At 39.0% G+C, this 22,249-nt stretch overlaps 1 protein-coding gene across 1 annotated transcript; it reads right to left on the bottom strand.

The window, feature by feature from the left end:
• Positions 1–1,525: 1,525 nt before the first annotated feature.
• On the bottom strand, positions 1,526–20,973 carry exoc3 (exocyst complex component 3). Its single transcript, XM_083907911.1, has 16 exons — positions 20,848–20,973; positions 19,775–19,941; positions 17,596–17,815; positions 15,946–16,118; positions 15,370–15,582; positions 13,774–13,952; positions 11,869–11,985; positions 10,261–10,378; positions 9,772–9,897; positions 8,536–8,636; positions 8,241–8,351; positions 6,757–6,898; positions 5,642–5,764; positions 5,308–5,469; positions 3,741–3,862; positions 1,526–1,973 (listed from the first exon to the last, which is right to left on the bottom strand). Exons 2-16 carry the CDS (start codon positions 19,916–19,918, stop codon positions 1,769–1,771), a joined length of 2,256 nt encoding a protein of 751 aa, XP_083764037.1. The 5' UTR covers positions 19,919–19,941; positions 20,848–20,973; the 3' UTR covers positions 1,526–1,768.
• Positions 20,974–22,249: the final 1,276 nt, after the last annotated feature.

Here is a 22,249-nt window from a genome sequence, read left to right as displayed (position 1 = left end):
AGTTATTTTATGCTGTTGTGACAATTAAAAAAAAAAGTTTGTTTATGTCTGTGTAGCGAAAAAATAACTCCCAAATATAAGTACTAAAATTATCTAAAAGTTCATTTAGCATAAAATGTCCCCTTTAACACAACAATCCCGGACAAAGTCATGACAAAACTGGACACTCTTGGGCTCCCCCCTCTCACTTGTGCCTGGATAAAGGACTTTCTCACCAACCAAGCCCAGACTGTGAGACTTGACCCCAGCCTCTCCTCCAGAACATCACGGCAGTCATCAAGAAGGCTCAGCAGAGGCTTCACTTCCTCAGAGATCTCAAGAAGCACAACCTAAACTCCAACCTGCTGCTGACCTTCTCCCGCTCATCCATGACATACTGTGTCACACAGGCTCCAGAGAGTAGTAAAGGCAGCACAGAGGATCACAGGCTGCCCTCTCCCCTCCCTGGTGGACATTTACACGCCCTAAAACTAGCTAAAATCATCACCAAAGACAGATTCCACCCTGGCTTTTACCTGTTTGATCTGTTGCCCACAGGGAGGCGCTGCATGTGCATCAGGACAAACACAAACAGATTCAAAAACAGCAAAGCAAAAGCCACCCTCAACTGTAATATGCACTGATTACATAGTCCCACCACTGTGAAATACCATACCACTGTGCAAAAAGGGTCATGTGCAATAAAATACTGTATATTCACTGTAAAACAAAAAAAGTAGAGACTTTTTTTTTGTTTATATTTTTTTAAAGCGGACCTAGACTGGAAGTTCCAATTAACGCTGTTTTTTAGTGTGTATCTGCGTCATTACCTTGTTTAAGAAGCCCTGAAGTTCAGCCACTGCTGAGAACGCTGTGTTTTATTGCAATCTCGGGGCTCAAAAAGATCTCTGAAAAAACCTGGTCCGGTTACGTAAACACAGGTTCTCCTGAACAGCAGATCGCCCTGCTCCGGGCACTAGTCCGGGAACATCCGGTTGCGTACATTGAACCGCAGAAGAAGAATAACGTCCGTTGTGGAGGTATTTCACGAGCGACAGTGTCTTCTGACTCTGGGTCAAAGTCATAAAAGGGACTGCGGCGGGGAGTCGTGACAAACAATGCTAAAACAATGTTTTGATAATGAGTAGCAGTGCATCCACCGTTCCAGAGGGGGGAGCTGCGCTTCTTTGCTTTTTTTTTGCTTGAACGTTGAGTAGAACATTGTCTGCTCATTCTGTGCGTAATGCGTGTGTGCGTAATGCGCGTGTGCGTAACTGGATGATGTCGTGTGACACTGACACATTTATAGATTGTTGAAATGATCTGTAAATTCAGCTCACAAGGATAAGTCTTGTCTAAGCAAACATGTTACATCAGAAAAAAACACCTACAGGATCAACTATCAATGCACAACCAGTTTTTTACTCTGACATTTAGTTCCTTTGTGTGAGAAGTTAAAGCAGGGAACCACTCTCAGACGCTTTGGAGAGTATCAAATGCTTTTACAATTTCTATTTTATTTTTTCATTTGAAGTTACATGTGATCAGGATGAAAATAAAGACACCAAAGTAAGGGATGGGACAGAAAACAACAAGCTGCGTTAAAGGTTCAGTGTGAAATCATTTGTGACATGTAATGATGAGACTGCAGACCCCTTCAGGAAACTATGGTGACCTTCACACCATTGTATTGTGGGCCATTCCCTCCATGTCCGGAGAACAGCTTTACTTATGTTAATTGTGCCTGAAGGTGGTGACAGTGGACATCGTGTTGTCATGGTGACTGGTTTTATTTGAGCAGTTTTGCAGTTGCCATTGAGGTCATGGTCGTCATGGTCGTCATAGTGATGGTAGGTACTGTGATATCTTTGAAGATGGGCTGAGCGACCGCAGAGTAAGACACCTTGTTTTCGCTGAAGGTTCCGATGATCATTTGACGCATCTCCCTGCTGGCATCCCCACGCACCGCCAGCAGCGCCTGGATGTGGTCCTCCCTGTGGACAGCAGGAGGGACAAAAAATGCAAACAACAAAAAACCAACAAATTACCTTGTTCTGTGAAGCACTAACACAGTAGTGTACAACTGATTTATTGTGGGACAGAAGTCCAATTAACGGTAAAAGAAGCTCCAGACATCACGTGACTCATCCCTATGAGACGCCATGTTGGCAGTGTGAGATGAGGCAAAAGTGAACAGGACCAGTGCTGGATCCAACCTGTCAGAGTTCACTACACACTTTAAATCCACAGATATTGACCACCGATGTTTCACAATACTTGACAAAGTGAATATATAGTGTATCAGGGGCCAAATTTTAATCTTAAGTCCTGAGAATTTGTAAAGGCCATTTTTCAGCGTTCTTAAGTATTTTTATTTATTTAAAGATAGCGGGTATTATTTTTCTCACAGATTTAATGAGGTGAGTCATCTCATCAGCAACATCACGCAGCAAAGCTTTAACGTCAGAAGGTCATCACAATGCTTCGATATCTCACCACTGGGAAAATGAAACAGTGCAACACTGATGATTTGGGGCTATCACAACCATCGATTAGCAGAATTGTTATGGAAACAATAATGACCCTTTCTGCTCCTCACCTCGTCATGCGTTTCATTGACTTTCCAACTACACCCCGGATAATTCAAATTTGCCAGTGTATCACTCTGCGTGAGGCTATTGGTGGACACGTTATTGAAGTTTGTGAACTTGGATCATCGACCCACATTGTGTTCTTCCTGTCATTACTCCAGGACTTTTGTTTTGAAATTTATCCTAATGCTCGCAAATTAAAGCCACTTTATTGATAACGTCGTACTGTTATTTTTGGATAGTTACTCTGTTTTGTCACATAACAATAAGAACAAGTTTTTCTTTGTGCGTTTATATTTTAGTTGAGTGTAGATTATTGTCAAAATATACACTCCCATTGTCCATTTCAATATTTCTAAGACATTTCTTTATTCTTAGACAACGGATTCCCTGCCGTGATTGGTCATTTCCATGGACACGGAAGTGACGTCACCTAAAATTCTGTTTATGGCACATAGTACTGTCGTAATTCAGCTCTGAGAGTGACACTTAAGACTCATTCCTACACATCGTTTAAATTGTGAGTAAGACGCTTTATAACTAACTTTTAAGTGCAGCTTCAAAGATTTTTTTTTACTCATAAGTCAACTCTTAGCAGGGTTCTTAGGAGTAATTCTAATAAGGTTGATGAATAGCTCAGCTGACATAGGGTGATAGGCGGGGTACACCCTGGACAGTGGATCAAGTGATTAACCACTGTTAAATGTCTACCTGTGAATTTGTTGGAAAAGTCTACCAGGATTCTAAAAAATACAAAAATAAAACTACTTTTATCATTAATAACACTTCTGTAGTCTTTGTTTCACAGTAAATCAGCCGTACACATACTGTAGGAGTGTTTCATTCGTAACTGTAAACATGTTGCTACGCTGTGTGTTGTTATTGACTGGTATTGCTAAAAATGGCTAATTTTGCTTTTCTGACTTCTCAACTGGAATATGGTGACAAGCTCCAATTTCCCAAATGTGATGTAAATGGTATAATTCAGCCACTTTAGGTGCGACACCTACATTACATCAAACTTTGAGGTAAGGGCTCTTTAAACAAAAAATAGAGTCATTGTTTGTGTAGTACACTTCTACTTCAAAACCCAAACCTTAAAAAGTACATTTGACTTCTGCCAATAAACACTCTTACATGTTACACATCAGTGTGTGTCTGTGTGTTTACCTGATGTCAGGATACTTGGACACCAGAGTGGTGACCTCCAGGAACAATAGTGTGGGGTCGGTCAGCTTAAACACTTCTGCAATAGCAGTGATGGCACCACAAAGCCGGTCCGTGTCTTCACCCTATGTGCAAAAAATCAACCACTTCAGCCAGGTCTTACTCTACATCACCTACATTAGCTGAGCACAACAACCAACAATCTGAACAATTGTGAGTATCATCTCATGGAATGACGTATTTAACCAAACACTGTGCTTATACATTCTTCTAAGTGTTATATCTTGGGCTGTCAAAGTTAACGTGTTAGATTAACGATAAAATCATTTAACACAAGTTTTTTTTTACTTCTGGTATGCGCTGACCTCTGACATGAAAAACAAAAGTTCCCTCTGTGTCACGGCAGTTTATTGAGAATGACTGGAAGTTGTGATCCTTTGCCTCGTCTGTCAAAAAAACAATTCCTCCACAACACCAACTTAGTGGATAGCATGTGGCCTAGAGACACCTACTCTGTGTCTGACTGTGCTCTCTCTCTCTCTCTGAGTTTTTAATGTGCATTAACTGCAGATGATAATCTTTACTATTTAACATTGGCTAATCTATCATCTATCACAGTCAAGTATAGAGGTGAAATGATTAATTGATTACAAAATGAATCATTGACTTTTTTGATAATGCATTGGTTGGTCTGTGTTTTTCGGCTTTTAAATGTGAATATTTTATGGTTTCTTTGCTCCATAGAACAAATAAATGATTGAAATGGAATAGTTTGTGGACAAAAGGTCTGTCACCATCATCATCATCATTTGGAGGTTTGGGAAACACCAGTTAACATTTTCTGTCATTTTCTGGACCAACTAATTGATTAATTGGAAAAAGAATCAACATTTATGAAAATAATCTTTAGTTCCAGCCCAAGTCAAGTAGAGTAGACTTGTTTGAATGAGATCATGAGCATATTCAAAAATGTGACCCTACAGGAAGCTAAATGGGAAAAAAATAATCAAATCAATTTCAATTCAATTATCTCCTGAGATCCTTAGTACAGGTAAGGAACAATAACTACCCAAACTTCTAACAGGCAAAGAAACTTGAGGAAAAATACATCTTTTGTTTTGTGTTCCATGATGAGAGCAAACACATTCAAAGGAGGAGGGGAGCAGTGCTTGCTGATCACTCATGGTCTTTGAATGTTTTGGCAAACTTTTGGCATTTTATGACCATGAAAGAAAACAATGTGATTATCCTCAGTTTTTAACAGGTAACACTGTGCAGTGGCCTTGTATTCTCTGAAGAGTAGTAGAAACTAAACATAACATTCTTACACTGATATAAAAATGCATTATGCCTGGTTAACACTGGATGGATGTGTCTAGCATGCACTGTTTCATGTATACAGGTTTAACCTCAAAATTAAAACTACAGTGAGAGGTTTCATTTTTATGTAATCATAGAATGTCAAGATCATGATCAACAGATCTTTCGGTCTATTTCTGGTGGGAACTGCGCGCATCATGCATGGAAAACAGGAGGAGCAACACAGATAAACCATTCTATGTTAACTTACAGCAGCCAGTTTTCTGAAAAGAAACATGAACTGATTGGCCTCTTTGATCATCCTCTCTGCTCCCTCCTTCCTGTCCTCTGCATTTTTGAAAGTGATCCTCTTCTGCATTACTGCTTTAATGTACTCCACCACCACCCTGCGCAGAGCCTCACTTGTCATCTCCTGCACACACCACATCCAACACAGCAGAATATTATTTAATGTACACAAGATAGAACTGTGAATGTTAGACATTATTTTTCAATAAAAATCAATCAGCTTATTATTTCCTTATTTCAAGACAAACAAATAACATTCCACACTAATTTATGGAGACACTCTGCCCAGTTTTGACCTGATTGAATGGTTTCTTGATCTTCTTGAAATCATTGAAGTAATCCTCCACCGTCACACAGATGGTGTCCACAGCATGAGAGCCTGTCAGCCACTTCCTGGTCAGCAGTTCATTCAGGTGATTCTGGTCAGTGAAAAGTCATGATCATTAGGATTGGAATTATTTGAACATAAAAAAAGTCACACATATATATGTGTGTGACTGTTAACCATAAATATGATGGTTAACAAAGTTATACACATTTTAGTTTCCAGTTCACAAAACATATTGTTTTGATTTGATTGGGTGAATCTAACCAAATTTGAAGCCTCATCAAACAGAATTGTTACTGTGAAAGCCAACACAACGAGTGGATAAATGAGGACCAAGGGTATCGCCCTCAATATTGAGATTTTCCGAGACCACCCTTGGGAGCAAGGGCTACCCAGAATGCATTGCGTGTTTTCACATAACAAAGTATTTTCTTTGTTAATAGAGATATAAAAATTATGAAAACCATTGTATTATCCTAGTTTAGGCCCATATTATGGATTACTGACGTCATTGTTGCGTAACATTTATTTTTATTTTACGATCTTTTGTCAATAGCCGGTCGGTGCGGACAAGCGATCGTTTGCTATGGTTTACTTTTCAATAAGCCGTGGTGTGTGGTAACTGTCAGCTGAATATGTCCGTGGTTGTGGTATTTGTATGAGTATCATCTTATAACTAACTGACAACCTAATAACTTGACTGACAAACGGATCGTAATAAATAATCGTGACGTAAATGTGTTCTTCTTCTTCTTCTTTTTTGGAGTTGACAGACTGGACGCAGCTTTCGCGTTATTCTGCCCCCTACAGTCTGAAGACGTATCTGCATTTAAGGGGTGTCCCATTTCTAAGTGACAAAATAACCCTCAACACTTGGTGTTGAGGGCCAGTTAAGATTAAGGGTTGAGCTTGAGGGTTAATATTGAGGGTTAAGATAGGAATTGGAATTGGCCCCAAGAGCCCATGTTATTATAGCAATTACATGGGCAATACATTTGATACAATATATTATGCATTTTATGTTAAATAATTAAGAAAAGATGCAAATATAACACACACAGACAGATTGGTTAAAGCACTTACATCAAGGTCGAGGAAGACTTCATCCAAAAGGAACTGACATCCCTCCTTGGCCACCTCATTGAGGGTCCTTTCAATGGCAGCATCACTGTCAGTGGCCTCTGAAGACTGAGAGTATTTCCGTTTCAGACTGTTGATGGACTCCCTGAGGAACACACAATATAGTCGCATGTAGAACAAGTTTTGAAATGTAATAATAGAAGATCAGCACCCACCCCCATTCCGTGTTTAATTGTGATTTTGTTGATTTTCTTGACATTTATTTATGACTCTCAGTCGACCCTGCACAACTGCTGAGGTTAATTGTAAACATCAAACAATGTTTAGAAAATGTTAAACTTTTCCACATTTAAACCAATATTTAACATTTACATAAATTAAATATTTAAATCTAAATATTAAATGTGACACCTAAATGTTAAATCTAAATATTAAAGGTGCATTATGTAATAAATCTAAAGCTACTGGCCATAAAATCCTCCTAATATGTCACAGAGGACCAGGAATAATGTTCATATAACAAACTGAACTCACCAACAACAACAGTACAACAAAAATATTTGCATTAAAAAAAATATTTTGCACCGCAAAGTTTGTTAATGTTTTGAAATTATGTTTTGGCATGAGGCGCCATCTACCGCCGTCTACCAATCATAGCAGTCAGTAGAGTCTCAGCTGCTGAGCAACCATAGGTTGCCAGTTACGTAGCTACACTTAAGGAAACCTAAAAGACCTCGGTATGAATGTCAAAAACGCCAAGATAAAGTTTGCAGCAAAGTGAGGGTCTATATAGGACATGCTTTTGAACGGTGCAGAATGGGCTCTTCTCCTAGACAGGTGGTTCTGCCCGGAGCCACAACCCCGACAGCACCGACCACCAGAAGTTCTGTTCTGTCAGCGGCTGATCCTGCTCGGCGCGGGCTGCGGTGGCACTTCAAATGACACAGGGATGCATCTTTTAGTCACTTTCTAATCTAACCTAATGGTCTTCTTCTGACATGCACAGAGAGAAGAACAGCGGTAGTCGAGTGGTTAAATAGGTGGACTTGTGGGAAGGTTGTAGGATTGATTCTGGACAGTTTCAACATTATTTACCTCATTATTGTATAAAGCATTAATAAGCTTGCGATGCATAACATATTACCATAAATAAATATATTGGGTGTGTGGTGGTAATTTGCCACGATGTCTCACTCTAAGGTTTCCTCAGAAGTTGGCATCCCTACTATATAACATTATAAAAGGGGATACCACCTCATCAGTGAAGCATGGTGGTGGTAGTGTCATGGCATGGGCATGTATCGCTGCCAATGGAACTGGGTCCCTTGTATTTATTGATGAGGTAACTGCTGACAAAAGCAGCAGGATGAATTCTGAAGTTTTTCAAGCAATATTATCTGCTCATATTCAGCCAAATGCTTCAAAGAATACCCTACCCTACTCAAACAGTAAACACAAGCATATGTTCAAAATGAAATCTTACTTACTTAAATGTCTGGCAGTTGTTTATGATGGCTATCATGTATTGCACATAACACTGAGGTAGCTGTCTGTCTCTGAGATGGTCTTCTTTGTAGACGACTGCCTCCTCTCTGTACCTATACCCAACAAAAACACACTTACTTACATCTGAACCATTGAATTAATATCATGATTAATGACAATACATGCATTTATTATGGTCATAGAGCTTATGAACATGATAGTTTTGATTAAATAAATCTAGGGGGTCTACAATTATAGCCTTAAAGCATTTAAGGCATTTACTTTGAAGCAAACTACCTGATGAGGAAAGTGTTCATCTGTTTCAGGCACAGCTTTAGAACCTGCTCTTTGAAATCTCCATCAATCTGAGCAGCGACCTGCAGGTTCTGCTCAAACATCTGATGAAGAGTAGAAGATATATTCAAATAAAGTAGACAGAGAATGCTTGAACTTAATATTTGTTTATATTTTCATCACAGCAAACAGTGTTTTTGAAGTTTGTACATTGTAGAGGATAGAGCCCCCAGCAGACATGTACACGAGGACCAACATAGGTAAAAATCTATTCATATTGTTACTTTCCACTGTGCCTTTATTATATCTTGGTATTAAACATTCCTTTTTGTGTGTTACAGTTGCATCTTACAAACTAGGTAATTTGACATGTTTACATGTTTACTTAAGTATATGATACAAATTAATTTAACTGCATAGACAATGGAATGTTCTATTACAAAGGATTTAATAAGAACATAGTAATAGCATGGAAAAAAGCACGGCTTCCTTTTACAGTGCAGCTTTAATCAAAGTACGAGACCGTACCTAAAAAGGTACAGCAGGCTACACCGTCGCAAAAACAACAAACAGTAGTTAAGTCTGAGATGATGACATGACCTCTTATTAACCGTCTATCTTCTTATGCGGTGAGTTTTCATTCCAATTCACATGCAGGGATTAAAACATGTTTTGTCGTTTAATAATCCACTGTGCGTTTCAGAACGTTATGTTTTGACTTATGTGTCAAACTCAAAATAACTCAAAATGTCCCTTGGTCTACTTGTTCCCGGTTTTGTCATGGCTGGCCACATTTGTTAACAGTGCTGCTAGCGCTAGCATATTCATAACATACAGTACAAAGGCATAAATTGCTGACAACAGGAAGCTCTAATAGCGTTCAACAAAAATGTTATGTTTGTCAAGGCCACTATTTGCCAGAAAATCACTGGCAAACAGATATTTAACAGCCATCTTACAGAAAGTATTGGTTTAGGTTATTTGGTAGTTTTCAGTGCAGTAGTGTGCAGTGGTGTCTCTCCACCAATGCAGGAGCCTGCTATTTGGAGAGAGAACAGCCTCACTGATGGGCCTCTGCTGCAGAAGACATTGTCATATGACGTGGTAGGAAACCTTGTGTTCACTCTCTGCTAGATTCTAAACGGTACTCATTTACATCTGTTCAAGTAATCAAATAATAGACAGCCCTAAGCATCAGTTTAATGTGAAATGTCTACAGTGGCTTAGTGTGTAAGGTACCTGGAAGACAATGGCAGGCAGGGTGGTCTGGTAGTATCCATCTTGGTCAGCTTCAGGCTCTGTTTCTTTCTGCCAGTCTTTCTTATCGGTCTCCAAGGCCTTTCGCAGCCAGCCTGTTATGTTAGACTGAAGAGACTCAAAAGTAAAAGTCTGGGTCCACATGTGAAAAGACTGGTAATCTACACTGTTTAAAAGTCAGCATTTTCAAATATGAATGTTTTATTAGCACATTAAACTTAAGATCATCACTTTTTTTTCTTTTATAATTAAAACCAGCCTTTGATATTTTCATTAAAGATCAAATTGATAATTTCGATTTGTGGGCAAAAGAAGATAACATCATTTTGAGGTTTTGGCAAACATTTTCTGACCAACAACTTATCACTTAATCAAGAAATATCACGTTGAAGGTCTACTCAATGGGCATGAAGACCAAAGACTAAATAAATAGTTAATTCACTTGTGTCCATGATTGTGTGTGCTGCTTACTGTAAAAGTCTTGACATATTTGCTGAGCAGAACATCAACCACATCCTGAGGAAGCAGAGATTCCAGCTGGTTAATGTCACACTCTGAATGCAGCTCGGGATGACCCATCATCTCCACACTGAAACATACACACGTAAAAACTGTCACTCTGACCATGCATATATGATTTCATCTGCAATACAATTGTATTCAGCCCGCGAGATTAGTCATATTTATACTCCTGCGTAGTGTTCTACGCCAGTTACGTAAACCCTTCTACGTCACCGGAGAGCCTGTTAGAGAGCCTCTGCGTCATCTCCAGCTGCACAAAATATTTTTTTAAGTGTCCATCACTCCGTCTAGGGCACCAAATGATCTTAAAACTGCGTTCCGGGACTGTGTTCAGTGGTGCTGTCCCCAAGTCTTTTTAACTGATTTACAGTTCAGCACTGTTCGGCTTGATCCTTATGACGCAGTCTCCCCCTGTTCTACGCACGCTGCCATGTTGATATTGTCAGAGAACTAGTGGGGGAGGGGAGGGGAGGTGAATGGAGCAGAGGGATCGGGAGCTGAGCGAGCACAGTAAAAAGGAAAAATCGATTTTCATTTTTTTAACATCGTCCAAACAAATAAATCAGATCTGTGCCAAATTTCTGTACTTGAAATGAGAGCATGACAGCAATAATAGGGAGCCAAAATCGGTCGAAAGTTTGACACAGAAAATGGTCAATGTAATATTTGTGACCAGAAATTCAAGGCAGGCTGGGAAACACCTCAAACCTGATGAAGCACCTGATCAAACACGGGATTTATTTTAAAGGTAAAGAATGTACTGTTTTGGAACACGACGACCACTGCATCAGCTACCAACGCGAGCAGTGCTAGTAGCTGATACTACTAAGATTTGTGTCTTTTTTTGTTGCCTCACTTAGTCACGGATAGAGCCGTGACATATCTTGTTCTCGTCGAACAGGGTCAGTCTCTGACTCCTCCAAAAGCGTTGCTCGTCTTTAGCCGTGTAACTAACTTTTGGCCGGTAAGGTCACAGTCCACAGCTGATTGTGCAAAAACACTTAGGGCAGACAAAAAAGGAGATTGGTTTTGAAGAGAGGTCTAGATTTATTTCTAACTAAAATGTATTTATGTTTATGATCAAATTCCAGATACCGATACCGTATCGGTTCAATTATGAACGGCACCCAGCGCTAATAACTATACAATTGATCACATTATTACATCCATTAAGTAATATAAATATACTTGTTTAGTGTTTTAAATAGTCATCCACACATACATATCATTATTATTACTATTATTTAGAAATTGTTTTGAAAATAACACAAATGTCAATATGTCAAATTTCACTTAGAAAACAGCAAGCTCATATGTCCCACACCTACCTGTGGGCAATATTAAAATTATTAAAATCCTAGAGGTTGTATATTTCACTATCCATTTTTGGTTATTGTGAGACTTTAACTCAAGTTTCTGCACAGTCAACTCAGAAGAAAACACAAATATACCCTACTGCTGTGTGCTATTGAATCATACAGTACTGAATTAAAACTGATGGAAGTCCCAAAATATGCAAACATAAAAAAGTGAAAGTGTATGCATGCAAGTGTGCACCTCTTGTAAGTGTTAAGGACCCAGGTAAGCAAGGACACGATCTCATTAGCCTCCAAGTCCTCAGCGGCCAGTTCTTTGACACGAGTGGACACAGCATTGTGGTACAGACTGAAAAACCTGAAACAAACATACATGTGAAACTCCTGCCTCAATCTGTATTTTTAACTGAATACGTTGAAGGTGTGTATCAGTTCAGATGATCAGTGAGGAATTTGGACTCGTAACTCTCATCACTCCTGGGACGGGCCAAGGGCTGGGAGAACCCTGGGCAAGGCATCAATCTCCCAATTCTCCCTGGGCGCAATTACAACAAATTCACCATCACTAATTGGGTGTGTGTGCAATGATTAATTCTATACTATTCTAATTCTATCAGTGGTTTAATACACAATTAGTTATTATTAGTTAGTATATTAACAATTCAGTTAATATATCATATTGGAGACAAACACAGTGAGAATTGAGATGTGAAATAAAGTTTAAACTAGGAATGAGTCACAGCAATTAAACAACCTTATTTCAAAAACAACGTTTATGGTTTTAAGACCCACAATACTGTGATCGTTTTTTGCTGGGCCAACTAGTGCCCTCTTTGGCCATGGCGGGTCACATTTTAGATCTTAGACATTCTTCTCACATAAAGAGGAAATAAATGGTAACACGTTATAATAAGTAGACATTAGCATTAGTTAAGCATGACTAAATCTTGAATTCTTCATTTATAATGCATGAATACTCATTAGTATGTAGATTATACTCATGTGCTGAAGTTTTGGCATGTACCGAGCGACTGCTGGGCACAGAGAGGTCTGAGAGAGCAGTCCCTTGTAAAGCCCAATGTATACTCCTGCGTAAAGTGCTCTACTTAGCTTACGGATAGCCCTCTACGTTGCCGGAAAGCCTGTCGGAGAGCCTCTGCATCGTCTCCGGCTGCACAAAATATTTTTTTATATTTTATTAAGTGTCCGTCACTCCGTCAAGGGACAACGGTGACAGCAAGGGCTGCGATTGGTCCTCAGGACAGGCCGAGATAACGTTGCTCTTTGCCGGCGTACACAGAGGCAGAGCTGATCACCGCTGCCAAACTATACATACGTCATATCTTAATACACACACCACATGTTTAGACTCTAAATGGCTAATTTCTCGCATTAAATGATCTTAAAACTGCGTTCCGGGCCAGAAAAACATTTATTTCAGGTGAGAAACGGCCACTGTTTCAATGTTATTCCGCTGCAACAACAACAGTCTTTCTCTCTCTGAAGCCATTGCTCACTGTAGCCAGAAGCACAACAACCTTGCGTAGCGACCCCTACTGATCGGGTAGGAAATTGCAGTGCGCATCCGGCAACAAGACGGAGAACTATGAAGGCTTGAGGGGTCTCCGTGGTTATGCAGTCGGATAGTGGATTACGCAGTCAGAAAAGTATAATGTGGCCTTAAGTCGATCAAAGAGCTTGTTTGTTGGAGGTGGATGCTGATTGGCTGCTTGAGTACAGCAGCTGTTTGGACACTGTTCCTCAGCTTAAAACATTGATAACTGTGTTTATAAACTACATACTAATACACGCAAAAATAGAGATATGACTTTTAGTCCATATCGCCCAACCCTAATATGTGTATATAATTTGAATTGTAAATCTGTAAAATAATCTGCAAATGTATGAGATTTGTGACAATTCACAGTACAAGCTCATGCATCAGTTATGAAAAAATTGAAGATTTTTCCAACTATTCCAGCATCTTGATAAAATCTGTTGCTTCTAGCTACATTCTACAATAAGGAAAGCATCTCTGACATGAATGCAGCTGAACCACTTACAGTTTTAAGTACGTGTGGACTTGTGATGGATAAACAGCAGAGTGATGTTTTTACACTATGGTTCATCCTGAAGATTTCCTTACCTGTTGAAAGTGTTGTAGTGAGGAGGAAAGCACTGCACCATGAGGTTCTTGACAACAATGAGGTCATCCAGAACGTATTTCCTAGTTATTTCTAAAAGACGCACCAGCCACATTTTATCAGCCTCTTTGGTCACAGCCTGGGTGCTCTCAATGCGAGTGCTTACAGTTCCCTCCAACACCTGAAACAGACACAGAAAAGTTAATTTGTTAAGGGGGCAGAGTATGGATGGTTCAGCAGATAGACCTATCCAAGATAAAGCCATTACACAGAAAATCAAGTAAACTAAGATATCTAAAAATATAATATACATATAATGCATCTCGGTGCTGACAGTAACAAAATGTTTTTTATTTTATTATTTAAAATGTTATTTGTATAGCACCAAATCACAGCATACATTATCTCAAGTCTCAGTTCATAGACAACATCACTGAGAGCAGAGAAACCCAACAAATCACGCAATGAGCAAACACTTGGCATCAGTGGAGAGAAAAAAAATCCCTTTTAACAGAAGTAGAAATCTCTGACAGAACCAGACTTAAAGATGTGCAACATCTGCCTCATCAGAGAAAACAAATGAAAACCTGAAATAAATATATTTCTGTGTCCCAGAACGCAGTTTTAAGATCATTTGAGGCGATAAATTAGGGATTTGGAAATCATAAATGTGGTTTGTGTATTAAGATGTGATGTATTTATAGTTTGGCAGCGACTTTGTCGGAGGTGATCAGCGTCCACAGATGCTCCGTGGGCGGATTGGGCGGCACAGAGCAGCGTTAGCTCGGCCTGTCCTGATGAAATGATCCGCTGGCTCAGACGGCTCCGTCATTAGTCATTAGAGAGTTGGTGTGATTGATAAATTTGTTGTTGACGTGTTACTTTTCTAATGTAAACGTTTTGACCTGACAGTTTAAAAGTCTGTGTTGTGGGATCCAATATATAGTGTGTGTGTGTGTGTGTGTCTGACAAGTGTTTGATGCAACAGGTTATTCTTTGCAACAATTCAAAAACCTGAGCCTGATAGTGCCGTCTGTCATGCTCTGTTTGTCCATGCCATTTTATTGTGAAAATCCCTCTTATTTTGAAGTTTTCTCGTCCCTGTCTGTGTGCACTTTACTTTTCCCCTCTGTGATTACCACAACCTGGTTCACCCGTGTCTTGTTTGTCACAGCTGTTCGTCGCCTCCTTGATTCCTCAGTGTATTTAAACCACACCCTTTGCCTTGGTCGTCATGATTTGTTCCACATACAAAGTGATGGGCCACTGTGAGCTCAATGATGACACCACACCAGTTACTTTTCCATGAAGGTAAATTACAAATTAGCATTTGAGTTATTAATGCAGCCTCTATGTGGTCTTACATTTGGGCAGAGATATTGAGGTCAAAGGAAGAAACAGGAGGCAAAAAAAGGCCACAGGGATTGAAAAAGAGGGACAAAAAAGAACATGTAAACAAGAACGAGAAGGAATCACAAATAGACGAGGTAACGAGAAAAGGACCACAAAAGGGCAAACTCAAATTGCACAAATTCATATCATCATCATCTTCTTTTTTTTTTTTAAAGAGGGATTTTTTTTATCACCTCTCCTCTTACCTCAAACATTTTGTCTTTCCACCGTTTGGGTCGCCCTGGTGGAATGAAGCCAGTCTGCTTCTTGCGGTCCACCATGCGTCTATCAATCTTCTCCTCACGCTCGATGATACGAACCACAGACACCACCATTGTAGGGTCACGACGAACTGTTACCATAGCCCTCTGCAGTACCATCCACAACTGTTTGGCCAGCTCATCTGATAATCCCTGAACCTAGAAGACAAAGACCTCAATCTGGTTTTCAAAACAAAACTTACTACTACTAGTCGTTTAAAAAAAAACAGAATGGTATCAGACGTTAAATAGTTGCATTTCATTTTGCAGCAACTATATGCTGTTTATTGCAAGGTTATCCTGCAACAAAGGACATCTGGTTTATGCAGCACAATACAACCAGCCCTACTTGAGACATACACTTAAAGCATGTTTCAAACCGGGTGCATCCGTGGCACAACTCTCTTTTAATATAGGCACATATGTTCAATCAAATCAGGTTACATCACACATATGTCACATGTGTTGAATGATTTGTGAGGTTTTGTGACAAACCACTCAATTGCTAGAAATTGTACTTACGTCCTCAAAATAGATGGAGATAAGGTTCATGTCACTGGTGTTTCCGCTGTCCATTCTGTACTGTTCATACATGAGGTCATCCCGTGAACACTCCAGCTCTATCAGCTTCCTGTGGGCCTGCAGCAGTTCTGCCTGCTCTATCAGCTGCTGCGTCTCTGCTACAATCTCTGGCACTGTACAGTCACACACAGTCACAAATAGTAGGAGAGGAGTTATTGTGTATGTATGTATATATATATATATATATATATATATATATATATATATATATATATATATATATATATATATATATATATATATATATATATATATATATATATATATATATATATATATATATATATATATATATATATATATATATATATATATAAATAAAGGCACAGAACATTTGGTCAGAATTGATGGCAAGATGAATGCAGTCAGTCATCAAAAAATACTAGTGCTGTGCAATAGGTTAACGTGGGTTAACGCATGACGACTGACCGGAAAAAGACGTGCATGATATCATCGTTTACGTGCCGTGACACCAGAGTCCAGGCACCTGCATTAGCTCCTTTTAGCGCCGTTAGTGCGCCTACAGTCGAACTGGAGCAGTCTGTTTACTAAACCAAAAGAGCAGCACTACAAATATCCAGCGTACCTGTGAACTGGGTATGTGTGCCTCTGTTTTTGAAGTTTAGCGTTACTTTACAGACTAATTTTAACAATTCGAAGTCACGTAGACAATGATCCAAAACACAAGGCCAAGTCGGCCTGTCATTGGGTTGGGGTCATTTGGGTACTTTGTGTTGTGATTATGATTTAAAAAGAGTAAACACAGTTGTTTGATAATAAATGGATTCAGCCAATCACTAACCATGAGTGAAAGAAAAGTTTTTGTGTTATCATTCATATTCTCTGAAAAATGGTCAAGAAATCAAACATTCTTATTTATGAGCACAACTATGGTAAACGTTTCACCAATAAAAATAGGCATAATAGAACACACAATAATAAGTAATAATAATAATAAGAAAAAACATAGCATTCAACCAATACATGGTCAAGGACAAAACCTATTGTGATTGGGGCTGCACTGATGATTTGATTAATCAATTACTAAACTAATCAGTCAACTATTTTGATAATCGACCATTCGTTTCGCCCAATGTCTGCTGAGATAGGCACAGCACCCCCCGCGACCCTCTGGTGGAGGATAAAGCGGTAGATGATGGATGGATGGATGGACCATTCGTTTTGATTATTCTCTCAATAAATAAAAAAGGTAACAAAGTAATCATTAAAACAGAATAATTTTTGGTTTGTGGACAACAGAAGACATTTGAAAACATCATAATTTACAGGTTTGGTAAAGACCAATCTACAGTTTTGATATTTTCCGACATTTTACGGACCAATCAAGTACTCGACAGATTAATCAATTATGAAAAATAATGGTTAGTTGCAAACAAATTAACAACAAATTAAACAAATTCAAAGAAGCCACAAAAGTTATAAAAGTTAAAGAGTTATCCTCTCAATCCTTCATCAGAAACTGGGGAAAAAAGCTTTAAAATTGGTTTGTGGGTATAGAATAATATCAATATTCTTTGTGGCGGGGACCATATCAACCTCGTCTACTATGAGGGCTTGAACTTAACTCACCGGAGAAAATGTTTTTAAGGTTTTCCACAGCTGAGGCCAGCTGACTGTGTTGAACTACAGCATCCTTTACATCTTTCAGGTTCTCGATGGTGTTGATGCTCTGCCTCCAGTCTTTGCTGACATCAGCCAATGAGCTCTGGATGTCTTTGACGTCCAGAAGGGCACTGTGAAGTTGGGTCAGTCCAGTGCGAACACCATCCAACTGCGACTGGATGGCTGCCTGAAGACCATTAGGGGGTTGTCAAGAGACAGACATTATTGTTATTGACTGAGGTGAGCATATTTAATCACCAATTACATATTTTACATTCTTCCTGCAAGATTACTGTGTGTCATATTACATCTTACCCAATGGCTTGTTACTGTTAAAGTGCTTTGACACTTAAATTGCATGCAATCAAGAAAAAAACAAGGATTTACACCCAACTATAAGCTGATTAGCCATTTACGACGCAGCATTTCCCAAGTGATGGAGCACAATAACAATGATAAAGAGTGTATTGAATATAGGGCTGCAACAATTATCAATCGATTAATATATGAATTGCCAACTAATTCTAGAATCGATTCATATGTTAGAATGTTTTTTTTTTGTTTAACAATTGAAACAGGTTCTTTTTCAGCTAAATGTCAATATTTTCTGTTACTTTGTTATAAAGAGCAAAGAAAACTTAATTTTGAAAATATAATCTGCTATTTTATAATTCAAACAAATACTTGATATATCCATACATGTGGACATTGACAGAGTTCTCTTCTTTCTGGCTCTACACACCACTTCAATGGATTTGAGATGAATCGAACAAGGTGTGCTTTAACTGCGCACTTTTAGCTTTAATTTGAGGTTATTTACATCCAAATCAAGTGAACGGTGGAAGAATTACAACACTTTCTTTATGTGCCTCTCCCACTTTTTAGGGGACCAAAACTAATTGGACAAACTAAACAATCATAAATCAAACTTTCATAGTTAAATACTTGGTCTCAAATCCTTTGCAGTCAATTACAGCCTGAAGTCTGGAAGGACATCACCAGACGCTGGGTTTCATCCCTGGTGATGCTCTGTCAGGCCTCTACTGCAACAGTTTTCAGTTCAGCTTGTTCTTGGGGCATTTTCCCGTTAGTTTGGTCTTCAAGCAAGTGAAATGCATGCTCAACCAGATTCAGGTCAGGTGATTGACTTGGCCATTGCATAACATTCCACTTATTTGCATTAAAAAAGTATTTGGTTGCCTTTGCAGTATGCTTTGGGTCATTGTCCATCTGCACTGTGAAGTGCTGTCCAATGAGTTCTGAAGTATTTGGCTGAATATGAGCAGATAATATTGCTCGAAAAACTTCAGGATTCATCCTGTTGTTCAACTGTTGTGAAGGGGTATTTCTTCACCAGGGAAATAATGTTTCTGTTGTCCACCACAGTGGGTTTCTGTGGTCTTCCAGGTCTTTTGGTGTTGCTAAGCTCACCAGTGCATTCTTTCTGTTTAAGAATGTTCCAAACAGTTGATTTGGACACACCTAATGTTTTTGCTATTTCTCAGATGAGTTTGTCTTGATTTTTCAGCCTAATGATGGCTTCTTCACTGACAGTGACAGCTCCTTGGATCTCATATTGAGAGTTAACAGCAACAGATTCCAAATGCAATTGTCACTCCGGGAATCAACTCATCAACTAATTGAAGGTGACATAATGAGGGAATAGCCCACACCTGTCCATGAAATAATTGTCCCACTATTTTTGGTCCCCCAAAAAGTGGGAGGCACATAGAAAGTATTGTAATTCCTACACCGTTCACTTGATTTTACATGTAAATACCCTCAAACTAAAGCTGAAAGTGTGCAGTTAAAGCACATCATGTTTCATCGTGGTGTATAGAGCCAAAAAGAAAGGATTTGTGTCCATGTCCCAATATTTATCTTCTGCCTCTGCCCCCAGTTTTCCTGTCAACCTAACTGGCCAAGGCAGATGCTGCACATTTTTGAATCTGGATGTGTCAGAGATCTTCTTTAAATATTTTTTTTTCTCTCCTCTGACATTGTATGAACTGTTGGATATCCTCTAGCCTTTCTATGTGAAAGTGCCGAGAGATAATGTACGTTGTGATATAGCACGATACAAATAACATCTAATTGAACTGAATAGTGTACAATGAAATCTACTGTATGGTCTTTTAAACAGCACCTTCAGCCTGGCTTCCACTGAGGCCTTTTTGCGAGCCTCCCGTCTTCTGTATTGCTCCACTTTGTCCAGCTGATCTGACCTCTGCAGCATTCCTGCCACACGCTGCACTGCAGTGGCAACTGCCTCACGACTCGTCTCCTCCATAGTGCTCCCAAAAGTTCCCTTACCTAAAAATGAAAGTCTTGTGAACAAACAAACAACAATGATCATCAGCCCTACACCTATGGAAAGAAAATATTAAGAAACGGCCTTCCTATAACCTCAAAGTGTTTTAATTTATGATTGACTTGCACATGAAGGCATCTACAAATCTGGGAGATTGAGGTGGGCAACATCGGTCGTTTAAGACAATACCATGAAGGTCACTTTAAAGATATGCAAATTAACATTAGTATTAACAAGTATTTAATTGAACAGGATTCAGTATTACCTGACCACTTGTGGGCCTACATGATCACATGGCCTCTCTCTCCTCTAACATCCTCCCTGCCACAAAGTTAGCTGCAGTAATGTGGTTATCTTAATGACTTAAACAATTAAAATCTAATTGACTAAAAATACATACATACGCCTAGTACAGGAGACAACATTGTTTTCACCTGGTGATTGACACGGGTGCTTTAAGTAAATTTGTCAGATTCTGAGAATGTCTGATCAAAGGTCTCACTGTATCACAAACACAGCTGTTTTATTGCTCTATGAAGCACGAGAACATCTCATTCCCACGGCCCTTGTTGTGCTTTGTAAATGTGCGTTTATGTGCCTTTGCATGTGAACTATGCAAATAAAGTAAGCGTCACGACTTTGAATGCATCATCGAGTAATGAGAGATAAGAAGTATAAAACTAACTGCTAGCGAAATAGCGTTAAGTAAACGGAATGTCGTTTTGTTTCAACAACAAACTATTCACTCTGATATACATCGTGTCCAATAAGACACCCATATATGCTAACTATACTATCTTCAGTCTTTCAGCATTTCATATCATAGGCTAAGCTAACATTGGAGGGGTTAAGAGTTGAACGCTACAAGATCACAAGTGAAACAATCCCAATTGCACTCAGAAACTCACCTCAGAATTATAATGAACAAACGTGAAGATTATGAATCCATGCCTGTGAAATGATCGTGATTATTTGAGGCAGAGTTTGTTTGTTATTGTCAGTTATCGTCTCTACGTCCTGCTTTAAGCTCCGCCCTTCCACCCAGTTTATTCTTCTGAGCATTTCCGCATTTCTCCATTTCCTGCTCTTCTTTCTTATTAATGGCGGGTTACAGCTTTTGTTTGCGTATACCGCGCCACCTACTGTACAGGAGTGTGATAAGGGCAGTCCCTTTACACACAGATGGAATAGACTCACATTCTAATTTTTGTAAGGAGAAAATAAATAAATAGATAAATAAATAAATAAGTACAATAATAATAATAACAATAATAATAATAATACACAAATAAACACATTTAATAATGCAATGAATATAGCCTAATATATTATTATAAAAAATATTTTTTACCATTTATGCCAATTGCTACAAGCTGTGTTCACAAAGAAGAGGAGGTCAGGCCAGTTTTCATTAAAACTTATTCATATCAATTAGAGGACTACATGTGCCCTGTGGGCTGCAAGTGTAAGATCTCTGGTTTAGCAATTAATTACTTAAGAGTCCTCTTGATCGCTGATTAGAGGCAGCAGGGGTGGAGAACAATCACCAGCGTCATCTTGGAAGTGGGTCAACCACGAGAGAAGACACGGAGCAGCAGGGGACAAAAACAAGTAAACTGGAAATGTGTGAGAATGTGGATCGTGACACCATATCTGCTTTATTTCCATGGATGTGACTCAACTCTGACTGTTTTAGCGCTGTGTGGAAACAGAAATCAAATTGTCAATTCCAGAGATCAGAGTACATGAGGTACGAATGCACAACATGGCCAAAAAACATTATCACGTTAATCAGCCAATAATAATTATTGCAAGAAAATGGCAGATACTTAAAGATTAAATTTAGCTTCTGACTGAACACTAAAGAAACAAGTTTACTGTGTTTTGAAATGATTAAATCACAATTAAATCACACTTTCTGGCAAAACAACAGCATTTTTATGCGGTGTCGCAATTGATTATTGACCGATTGAATTATTATCTCACACATTCACTGTCTGCTGTGATAACTTCCATTTCTAAACTCTCAAACTCTTCCTCTTCAGTATTCATGTTTTTGATGACTCATACAAAGATATTAATAATGCGTATGTGTGTGTTTCAAATGGAAACTGAATTTAACACATAACTGTTAATTCCATAATGACCATGTGACTCCCTCTGCTGGGAAAAGATGTGTACTGCAGTTAACAGAATGTCAGTGGACTTTCTGACACTTTGGTGTGGGGGTTATTTTGGTCACTTGTCAGCGCAGTACTGACCTGGTTGTCCATAACGCTCCTTAACCCTCTCTAGTGGCTAACTCATAGG

Source organism: Microchirus variegatus (assembly GCF_963457635.1).
Source record: "Microchirus variegatus genome assembly, chromosome: 21".
NCBI classification, from domain to species: domain Eukaryota; kingdom Metazoa; phylum Chordata; class Actinopteri; order Pleuronectiformes; family Soleidae; genus Microchirus; species Microchirus variegatus.
The sequence above is the reverse complement of the archived record's forward strand: the minus strand, read 5'-3'. Positions and strand labels throughout refer to the sequence as shown.

Coding starts and splice junctions, on each gene's coding strand:
- exoc3 (XM_083907911.1), bottom strand. CDS start 19,918: ATGGAGGAGACGAGTCGTGAGGCAGTTGCCACTGCAGTGCAGCGTGTG. Junction 10,379..11,868: donor GTCCTTAACACTTACAAGAG/GTGCACACTTGC, acceptor TGTATGTTTCAG/TGTGGAGATGATGGGTCATC. Junction 5,470..5,641: donor TCAAGAAACCATTCAATCAG/GTCAAAACTGGG, acceptor TGGTGTGTGCAG/GAGATGACAAGTGAGGCTCT.